Raw genomic sequence first — 11,187 nt, forward strand, 5'->3', positions numbered from 1 at the left:
CGGCGCGGGCCGGGCCGGGGGCCGGGCGGGGGCAGGAGGCCTCGCGCGCTGGCTCGTTACCGGCGCGCGCCCGGAAACCGTTAGGCGTTGTGCGAATGGCGGGGTTGATGCTCCTGTGCGCGCCTGGCCTCGCTGCAGGAGTAAACCTACCCCCTAGTGAAATGGCATGTCGTCTCCTGTATTGTAGAGCACTTGCTCGAAAGGAGATGGTGGCTATTTCTTGGGGGGGGGGGGTCGTCTTTTTTTGCTTGTCTTGTTTTTATGATTTATTTGTAAAATTCCTGTGAGTTAGAGGGTTAGGAAGCTTCCTGTGGAAAGGTGTCTGTGTAAGCAAACGGTTTGGGGGTGGGGAGGAGGAATGGAAAAAGAAGAACCAAGCTGAATGGGGGGATGTTAAGGGCAGGCGCTCCCCTTTTGGCTGCCTTGTGCGTTAGTGTCTGTGAGTTGCACTGAGGGGCAAGTGTTTAGAGTACTGATATTTAGAAATGTATAGTTTGCACATTTTAACATTACTTACGTGTTTGAAATGAGAAATAAACTTACGCATCTGGTTGGATTTCTTCTAGATCCGATACAAAATAGAGAGTGGTTTGCTCAAAGAAAACAAGAAGGCAGTGTTGCTGTTCCCTCATGGTTTCTGCTGGGAAAGGCAGCCTTAGCTGACAAAAACAGTTGCTGAGGTAGGATTTATTAAATCAGCATACTCTTGGTTGTCCTTTGCTATCCTTTGGGTAGTGCCAGCCATCTGGAACCCTTCAGCCTAGTTTGCTGCTAGAGACATCATCTGCTGCCAGCAAAGATCTTGTCTTATCCACACAGTGTTTTACAGGGAGATGTGAGGAAGCTGTTTGTGTGCTCAGAACCGAAAGAGCGTGGGTAAGTACAGTTGGTAGAGTACCAAAGCCAAGTCAGAATATCCTGGTTTGGGTTTGGCTTTGTGCTGAAGGGCTTAGGTGGCTGTGGCTGGCTCAGAGCGTGAATAGAGCTGTCTCATTTCTGCTTACAAAATACTATGCATCTCTGCCTGAGAACATAATTACTTCTTGAGGTTTATCTCCGTTTCATAAACAGTTGGGTAATTCACCCCAGATGTTATAGGTAAACGTGACAAATTGACAACCACTCGGGCCGGGTTGCATAAATCCCAATTTAATAGAATAATTGAGCAAGTCACAAGTAAGCAAAACAGCGCTGGGCGGCCGGGGAGTCTCCTGCTCCACCAACGGCGCGCGCAACCCCCCCTCTCACAGTCTCCTTATATGAGATTCCAGTTCTGGGTATACGTGGCACTTCCTGTAACTTCTGCGGTTGCGCCGGCTGTTGCTAGGGGGTCTTCTTCAGCCCTCTGGTGGTCGTGGGGATGAAGGCTGGAGTCTTCCTCTGCATTGTGYRCCATATTAGGCTATCTAAACTAACATTGCCGCTTTGCTAGCTCAACTCAATTTTCTCAGGCGGGGTACATGCCCCCCACCACAGGCTGTAGGATGTTCYCACAGATGTTCCCAAGGCTGTTTCTCGCTGATGTAACAAATTAGCACATACCACAATACAAGATATTCCCAAGGCTGTTTCTCACTTTGATGCAACAAATTAGCACATATCACACAGATAATAAATTCAGATGCTTACTTCATAATACGTTTGCTGGCAAGACGTAGGAAGTATCCGTACTCTCTGTGGTTGATTTTCCGCAAGTCTTCTCAACCATAGTATTGTAGGCGCTACTGAAAGCTGCTGTTAAATGGTGAAGCTAGTTATTTCTGCTGTGCTGCCTCAAGCCATGATTGCATAGGTACTCTTCACTTGCATGTCTAGATGTAATATCTGTTGTTATGTGGTTGTTATTTATGCTAATCTTAGTGTGTTCTGTCCCTCTGTGATTGATCTGTAGCACTATAAACTGTAAGCTTCTTGGGCCAGGGACTCTCTCTTCTTGATACTAATGAATACAGTGTCTTTATTCAGAAAGCACTGATGTGAAATGTGACATTAATGACTGGCAGTGTCCCATGGCCAAGGTACAATAGTTGACCTGATTGCTCAGGTACACAGTATTTTCAAGCCAGAAGGATACAGTAGATGCAGTACACTTGTTTAGAAAGCGTTAGCAGTTTATGACTCCAAGGACTAAAATTACGCTTTGATCTTTGGGCTTTCATTGTCTCTCATATCGCTTTCTGTGCTTGAAAGAGTGTCTTGTTTCTTATATGTTGAACTCTCTCCCTCTGGTTGTCCCTGCCTATTTTGTAGATGAATCTTAACTTTCCAATATTAATCTTAACTATTGCACTTCCCCTTTCTGCTTAGACTTGAATTGTTTTATTTACAATATTGCAATTGAGTAGTGTAGCTCAATCCTTGAAGATGATGACAGAGCCTTTTCATTTATTTTGGAAAATGTCATATACACTTAGGACATTCTGTGAATAACTGATAACTTTTTGATGGGATGTTGTATCCTGAGATCAAGGATTCAAATTTCCATTGCTAGTACAGCACCTCCTCTATATTGAGCCCCAGTCCTCCCTCAGCAGCTCTGCACAGCCGGCATTTATGTCCTTTCTGGGCATTTTAAGCATTATGAGCTAAGACAGGTTTTGACAGGCTCATGCAGAGGGTTTTATTTTCTTTTGATCTTGAATTGTTTGTTTTAGCTTGACATGAGGTATCATTTGACTTGATGATAGGAATCCCTCCTTGCAATATATTAGAAACAAGACTTGTCCATGTTTTAGGTTTATAATTTCTTTAGAGCATAGTATACCCAAGTAATGTGCCATTTTCATGATTTCTTAATCTATATTTATATTTCAATGTCCATAGAATTTAATTTTCCTCATGCAAGCTTTGTCATACTTTAGTAATATCCAGAGGATTTGAAGCCATTTTTTTTCTAGTTATCCAGGAGCTTCCCCCCCACCCCCCAGAAAATACTGATGATTGATTCCTGAAATCGTTTCACTTTTATTGTTGTTAGTGTTGCATCAACCTTGGTGGAAATGAATGGAAAGCTCTTTTTCAGTTAGCACTCCCTAGTGTACACATAACTGAAGCTGCAAAAAAAGTGTAGAGCTTTTTATTATAACCTTCAAATTTAAAAGAACACACAATCTCATAAGAATACTTGGGAGAGGAAAAAAAAATGTATGCTTTTGAAATATTTGCATGTTTTGAATTTGCAATTTCTTGCATGCTTTAGATCTTTGAGTTAAAAAAGAAACTTCAAAAGTATGGCAGGTAGTTTGCAGAACAAAGAAAAGTGAAGCCTTTGATATGAAGACCCTAAACATTTAAAATGGACATGACATTGCAATAAAAGAAATGGTAGAAATGGTGACAGAGTTACAGGCAGATTCACAAAGAGGCTTCTGTGCATAATTCCTGTTGATGGCAGTTATATATGTACCCTTATGGATCTGTCTCAAGCTATCTATGGTATTCTTTCCTGCACTCTAGGAAAGCAAAGAGAGAAAGTTCTTTTATTTTTTGGAAAGCCTTTGTATACTGTGGCAGTAAGACTGTATAAGTAGATAGATTACAATTCTAGTAGTAATTAGGTTCTGGCATCTACAGGTTGATCTGGTTGAAAAGGAGATGGTAATTGCCTGTGTCTTCCCTTACCCCCCTCCCCTCTTCTTTTTAGGTTTATGATTACCATGGCTGCGGTGGATCGTTTCTCCCTCTTGTACAGAGAGATTGGTCGTGCCTGCAATTTTTACGTCGAGGCCCTGGCTATAGTTGGAGCTTGGTATACAGCTAGAAAGTGCATCAGTTTTGCTGTTAACACTTACAGTCTACTCAGGTTGCATTTCCTTCCAAAGCTGGTCGGCGAGATCGATCTTGTCAAGCAGTATGGAAGATGGGCTGTAGTCACTGGTAAGCGGTTGGAGCAGTATATTTGCTTATGTTTATATAATATGTATTTTCAAGGAAGAGTTAACTTGACCTTTGAAATGGGTTATTAATCGCTCTTCCCTACCAACCATGCATCAAGAAGCCTCTTACCAGAATTTGGAAGTACTGTAAAATTTGCTATCTTACTTTGCTGGGTAAGTTTTATGTCACAAGCTGGGGTCTGTATTAACTCAGGCTGCAGTTGCAGAATGAATACAATTTAATTTGAACAACTGTCACTGCTTGAGCGTTCAGAAGACAGGTAAGCTCACTGCGATGATTGTCTCTGCTGAGGAAGAATTACAAAGCAACTTTTCCCTAAAATTGTAAGGTACACCCCAAACACATACAAGCAAGCATAAGAATACATAAACAAGGCACAGAGAGATGCAGCTGGGAGGACTATGGCATTTATACAGGTGTTCAAGTCTTTGAACAACATTTAAGTTATGCATCTCTGACATCCTCCCCTTTCATTAAGGTTCTACTGTAAGCTCTCTGCTGTTGTCATTGAAAAGGTTAAACTCTTACGAGGTGCGGTTGCAGAAGGTTGCTGCTGACAGCATTGTCTTTAGTGTTGTGGGATTGAGATCAGTGTATTCAGTGTGGTGTCACCTTCAGAGAAGGGAATAAAACTATAAAAGAACTGGAGAAACAGAAGACGGCTTGCTCTAATCTTCACATTGCTATTTTCTGTTATAGGTAGCACAGATGGTATTGGGAAAGCATACGCTGAAGAGCTGGCAAGGCGAGGTGTCAACATCATCTTAATCAGCCGAAACAAGGAGAAGCTAGAGGCTGTATCTCGAAGCATAGCTGAAACCTATAAAGTGGAAACAGATTTCATAGTAGCTGACTTCAGCAAGGGGCGTGAGGCTTACCTACCCATTAAGAAGGCCCTGAAAGACAGAGAAATTGGAATTCTGGTGAATAATGTAGGACTATTTTATTCCTACCCGGACTACTTTGCCAACCTGTCTGAGGATCTGCTGTGGGAAATGGTCAATGTAAATATTGCTTCTGCTAACATGATGGTGCATATTGTGCTGCCAGGCATGGTAGAGAAGAAGAAGGGTGCAATTGTGAACGTGTCTTCTGCGTCCTGTTGTCAACCCACGCCGATGTTGACAATATATGGAGCCTCTAAAGTAAGTTGGGGTGTGACGTTTAATGGTACATGCTGAAGAGTTGAAGCTATGGGTTTGGTGGATTTTTTTTTTCTTCTTCCCTAAAACACGTTCAGCGAGGATATCAAAATAATTGAAACTTTTCTAGGGACTTACCTAAATGTCAGAGGTGAATGTTATATGTATTATGCGGTCAGTATGCTGCTTTTGCGCAGTAACACTGGGTTTTGAAACCAAGCCTGTACTATATGGATTACATATTAACTGTGGCATGACAGTAGTTCTAGGAGAAATGTCATCTTCCTCAGGAATGATACAAGAACTAAAGTGGCAGTTCTATGACTCATTGAAAGGGGTTTTCTTATCTCTCTTCCCCACCTGAGCTGTGCAGAGATGTCTCAAGGTACTTACAAATTAGTATTTGGTAGCAAGAGGGACTACACTTACAGTTCAGCCACCACTGTGACAAGCGCTGCAAAAAGGCAGCTTCATCTTTGAGATTTGCAGCAGCCAAGGCGCGTTAGGTGGGGCAAAAGGCTTCTGATGTCATTGCCTGCACCGTATTTGGAAAGTAATGAAAAGGACTTTTTCCCCATAATTATTCTTCCTGAGGAGAGTCAGTCAGTAGTGAACAGGACGGGACAGTTGGATGATGCTGGAAGTATGCATGTGTGTGGAGATGCAAACTCAGGCTGGATGATTTGCTACTGAATCGTCAAAAGCAACTGAGATTGTATAAATAGTTGCTTCTAGCTGTTGATTGCCACCCTTACAGCCTTGCTTCTGGGGGGGTTCTTGTGATCACTTCCTTTTGCCAGAAGCAAAAGCAACTGTATTACCCCAAAGTATAACTCCTTGCAGATTTTTTTCAGTGTTGGAACTGGCTTAAAAAGAACCCTGTCTCTCTGCAGAGCATCTCTCTCTTGGTTATGCAAAGTGCATGTAGAACTGCACTCTTAAACAACATCAGTTAAGTGGCCTGAATGAAAAAGAACAAAACAAGATCCAAAGCCTACTAAAATTTCTTACTTTTGCTGGCATCATTAATCTAAATCCTAGATCAGCAATCCAGTTTAAAGCGTGGCCTCTCAACAGTTATGTTGGCACAGAAGCAGCAACAAGCACTAAGCATCCTAAGCTTCCTTGTGGGCTAATAGTGTAAAGTGTTTGAAGTGGCTGGTTTGGGCTCCTTTCTTTTGATTCTTGTTGGCTCTTTTTTTGCCTAAAGCAGGCGTAAGACCACTTGTAACAGATGTTCTCCCAATTGTTTACTGGGAGTAGTGACTTTCAGGGGGCCATCTGGGAGCAGAAACCTCTTCCACTCACAACCTGGGTCTAGAATGCCATCTCCCGTTAGCCTAACTGGCCACATGGCATGGTAGCAGCTTCAGCATGGCATCAGTGTTGCTGCCTTGATAAGACTGGGCCGTGCTTATTTTTCAGTCTGTTTGATTCTTACAATCCAAGTTACCAGCTTGTGCTTTTTGACATTGTTCTGTAAAAATAAAATGAGCTAAAGAAGATATAAACATACACACAAGCAAATACATGTTTAATTGTGCCCAAGGGAGTCCCAGCAAGTAATTAATCTAGCTTCTGGGGAAGATCATTTTAATATGAAATTCACTCATAAAATGTTTTAAAGAATTGGACTTCATTTTGTCCTTTTGACAGTGATATGCATAGTTAGCCTTGGAGCACCCCCTGTAGTGCCACCAAGCTAAACAAGGCGTTTGTTTTAGATTAAACAAATGTTTCTGTATTGTTTTTGAGCAGAAATTGTCAGGTTGTTAAATTCACATCAGAGAGGTAAGCTGTCACCTTCTTCTGCAAGTTACTGCACTGTTGCAAGTTTCTGACAAACAAATGTCAATAAATAGAAATGCCGTAGAAATGTATGTTTTTATTTTTTTTAGCTAATGCATAAAGTATGCTAAAACTTTCCTGTAGTTTTAATAAAACTCTACACTGAGACTTAACTGTCGTAAGCACAAAATTGAGACACCTCTTCTGCTTTTGTTTTCCTAGAGCTACTTGGACTATTTCAGTAGAGCACTACATTATGAGTATGCCTCGAAAGGAATCTTCATTCAGAGTTTAACTCCATTCATAATTGCTACAAAAATGGTATCATGCAGTAGCATTGCATCGAAAAGATCTTTCTTTTTTCCTTCTGCTGAAGAATATGCAAGTCAAGCTATTTCTACTCTTGGGTTGTCCAGAAGGACTCCTGGTTACTGGAAGCATGCAATACAGGTAAGAGAATTCATTAAACTCTTTTATGTTAGCCAGTAGAAGTAAGCAAGCTATTTACTTTCTTAGAAGTCAAAACAGAAACTATGCAAGTATTCTGAAAAAGTACAGTACATAGCAAAGGACTTGACCCATGTTTTCTCACTAATTCTGCTTCAGTAAATTATGCTTGGACATACTGGTTTTTAAGATGAGATAGAGAATCTGATTTCTACTTGAAATGCACAGCGAAAGTAGGAAAGAACTTTTCATTCAAGAGCACACAGTAGCTCATTTTATTTGGTAATGTTGCCAATGGGGCCTGCATTTCACTGTGTATTTTTGAACAGAAGTTGCTTTTTGTTGAATCTTAGTTTACAGGGAGTATTTCTACTTTTTGGGGGGGGGGGGGCATGGAGGATGGAATAATAGCAGGGAGAAAAAAAAAACATCATTTTTTTATTTTTAGCCTAAGCTGCCTGAAGGTAGGTCCTCTGTGTTAGGCTTTCACTTTCAGGGGCAGGCTGTGGGCTCTGACGTTATTTAATAAACACTGGTGACACCTACCTATTAGCTGTTTGTAGCATTAGGTGAAGTAGAAGGAACTAAAAAAGTGGGGATTAGTCTAAATGAGGACAAAAAGCAGGAAAGATCTTGGTAAGATGTGGGGATTAAAGGAAGTAGATAGCATTGTTTTTGCAAAGTTGAACAAACCATTGCAGGGTTTATTTGCAGAAGCTAACCATATTACTGTGTACCCTACTTCTAAAATGACTAAATATATTTAGTTTCAGGGGGTTGAATTTACGGTTTAGTTGCTGATGTTCAAATATGTATTGCTCTGCTTTAGTGGTAATTTGATAAATGCTTGCTTGTTTTAATCAGATAGATACTGATCTCCCCCCTCCCTTTCCTCTTTTTCTCTTCCCTTGTCTCTCTGCTTCTCTCCACAGTTCACATTGGGTGAACACATACCTGAGTGGATCTGGGCATGGGGTGCACAGTTTTTCTGCAGAAGTGTACGCAAGGAAGCTTTAATGAGGAAACTGAAATAAGAATATCCAGATGTCCAGTGTAAATGAGTACAGTATTCTGATCTGAGTGCTGCAAGAATGTTTAGAGTACCCTGAATTTACTGTAATTCATCCATACTCTGCTAAAAAAAGCTACGTGTAACCTAGACATCGGAAGACTGCATTCTGTCTGTATCTTTGTATTAAATAGTTCCTCTCTGTTTTCATCTAGGACAAACAGCTGATCTTGTTGAGGTTAATCTTGGTTCACTTTGTCTTTAATGTAATTGGGCAGGAACAGGTAGAGTTTTAATTCTGATAGTGAATGACTGTCTCTTGCATAGTGCTAAATGATTTCAACTTAAGTCAACAGGATTTGAGAATTCCCCAAATCTTGCAAAAATGGGCCCAAGAGAGATCCAAAATCATGTTGTTTAAAAAGACAATGCCAATCAACTAATAAGCTTCTATAACATGCAGTTTTGTGTAACTTTTCTGGTCTTCTAACTGCAAATGTTTGTATGCTTGAAGTGTAAAATTTTTTTGCTTATGAATGGTGTTAATTTAAGGTACTTCTCAAAATTAAGGTGTATAGAAAGTGATATTGTTTTGAAAGTTGCTTAAATGACTGAAAAGGACTTACAGAGCTGTAAAGCAGTTTGGAGATATGCTTGTTTGCTTCCCTATTCCAAGTGTGAATGCTCTTGATCATGCTTTAAATATTCCTTCAGCAATCTGAAATATGTCTGAAGAACTGAATAAAGAATGTAGAAACAGATTAGCTGAAGAAAAATAACAAGTAATTTAATCTTTTGGTTTAAATACGCTGATTGTCTTTCCTAAGAGAATAAAAAAGTTATAAGTTTTGATGCTTGATGATTTTGATGCTTTTTATATATAAATATTTATAAATAATGTTTATATATTATATATAATATTATGTCTATATATATTCATATAGATATATTTATGTGTATGTATCTGACCTCCTCTAGCAGAGATCATCTGATATCATACATTGTTAATATTTCTTGCAGACTAAATCTTTGAGAGTCAAATAAGCTCTTTTCTGTGTATTTGTAATTGCTATCTGAAAGAGGGATATGACTTAAATACTCTTCATCCATTTGTATTTTATCAGGGAATCATTAGTACTGCTCCTGTACTACTATACTGAAATATCAAAACCATGAAATAACTATGCAGTTATTTTATCCATAGCCATGTGAATCTAAGTATCCTCCCCTTGTTTGTGCTAATATTATCTGCTACTTAAACATTATGATGCTGTATTTCATGACAGTGACAATGTGAGATGGGTCAGTTAACTACTATACCTTGTTCATTGAATCCCTACACACAGGACTTAGAGTAGTTGTGCTGTGTTGCCTAAATAATGCAATCGTGATTACAAAGTGGATTTCCTGTAGCTTCTCCACAAGAGCCCTGGATTGGCGATGTTAAAATCTGCAGTTCTAACAGCAGTGCCCCACACAAAACTTTTATAGGAATAGGTTTTGTACAAAAGAATTAATACTCATCCCCCTCCACTAAGAGACTCTGAACTGAAGTGACTGAGTAAAAATCTGTTTATAAATAACAAATTCTCAGAGGTAACATTTGAAATCTTGATTGGAGCTATTAAAAATCTAGTTGCTTAATAGAGTGAAACTGTCCCCAGCCTCCATGATCATGAGTGCTCTGCTGAGTAACCTAGTAGATTTGCTGGGCCATGCAACAGTAAGAAACTGATGCTGGAGTTATTGTGCAAAGTGAAGTTCAGTCTGTGCTTTTTATAACGAAAGAGCTCCCTGCCTTCATGCTTGTTGCCGCAGCTGCGTATCCTCCCTTGTGTTTGGGGGAGAGGAGGGAGGAGGCTGGGGGCAGTGAGAAGATTGGGGTCAGGGACTCACTAAGTCGTGTTCCTGGCTGATGGTCCCCTATTAGCTGATCGCAGTCTTGGCTGGCTCTAAAAACTGCTTGTTACCATTGTACACTATAAAAGTGCATATTAGGTGTTGCTAGTAACATTATGTTTGTTAGCAAATGTGATTTCAAGGAGGCTGGATAAACAAATGCATTTCTTTTTAGGCAAGGCTTAAACATTGTCATGAAGCTTGAGAACTTTTTCTGTTGCTTTCTTTCATGCCTATTCAGCTTTCAGTTTGTCAGTTACTGTTGATAATTCCTATTTTAGGAGTTTTTGGCAGGAGTAACACCCCATTCAGTCACATCTGAATGATCAGTTTCTTAAACAATATAGAATAATAATTTTTAGAGTGTGACTTTCTATGTAAAAGAACAAATGGCCTGTGTACAGGTAACCGCTCTTCCAAAAAGCGATCAGGTTGTATCTTTGAAAGTATCTGTAAGTTACAGTGGTAGTAATACTAAGCACATGCAATAGCAAGTAATATTCCTACAGAAATTCGTCAACATAATTTAAGTACTTAATACTTGGAGATTGGGGGGAGGAAGGGGAGGCTGAGAAATGGGTCAGTAGCTGAAAAGCTTCCCCCTTTTGGTTAACATGATCCCGGTTTTTTCTTCTTAGAGGGGCACTGCCTACCCGGGTGGGGTAGGCGCTGGGAGCGCGTTCACCCTACGCTCCGCTCACAGGTGCTGCTCCGCCTTCCGGGAGCAATTCGGTTTCCGTGCACAAACAAAACCCGAACAAAACCGCTGCGCTTTCCGATGCGGGCCGCGGCGGGGAGGGAGGCAGGCGCGCCCCGCGCAGGGCCGGGCTGGCGGCTCCGCGGCCGCCCTTCCTGCCCCGCGGCACGGTGCAGAGCGGGCCGGGCTGGTGCCGCTCTCGCCGTGTCCGTTATTAAAGCGACGCGGTCGGACCGGTACCGGCTGGCTGCTGCCGGGCCGGGCCGGGTGGTGTGACCCGGGCTCCGCTGCCGCTGGCCGCCGGCGGG

The 11,187-nt window shown here is 41.1% G+C and overlaps 1 protein-coding gene across 4 annotated transcripts; it reads left to right on the plus strand.

The window, feature by feature from the left end:
- Window positions 1-566: 566 nt before the first annotated feature.
- HSDL1 (hydroxysteroid dehydrogenase like 1) lies at window positions 567-9,142 on the plus strand. 4 transcript variants are annotated; one of them, XM_026088175.1, is made up of 6 exons: window positions 567-680; window positions 820-876; window positions 3,644-3,876; window positions 4,597-5,042; window positions 7,050-7,277; window positions 8,207-9,142. In XM_026088175.1, the coding sequence occupies exons 3-6, from the start codon at window positions 3,648-3,650 to the stop codon at window positions 8,306-8,308; spliced, it is 1,005 nt and encodes a 334-aa protein (XP_025943960.1). In that variant the 5' UTR covers window positions 567-680; window positions 820-876; window positions 3,644-3,647; the 3' UTR covers window positions 8,309-9,142. The 4 variants fall into 4 exon arrangements, with proteins under 4 accessions (XP_025943960.1, XP_025943961.1, XP_025943958.1 ...); XM_026088176.1 differs by having other exon boundaries at window positions 830-876; XM_026088173.1 differs by having other exon boundaries at window positions 567-876.
- The last annotated feature ends 2,045 nt before the right edge of the window (window positions 9,143-11,187 follow it).

This window comes from Apteryx rowi, unplaced genomic scaffold, assembly GCF_003343035.1.
Source record: "Apteryx rowi isolate R43461 unplaced genomic scaffold, aptRow1 scaffold_755, whole genome shotgun sequence".
Lineage (NCBI taxonomy): Eukaryota > Metazoa > Chordata > Aves > Apterygiformes > Apterygidae > Apteryx > Apteryx rowi.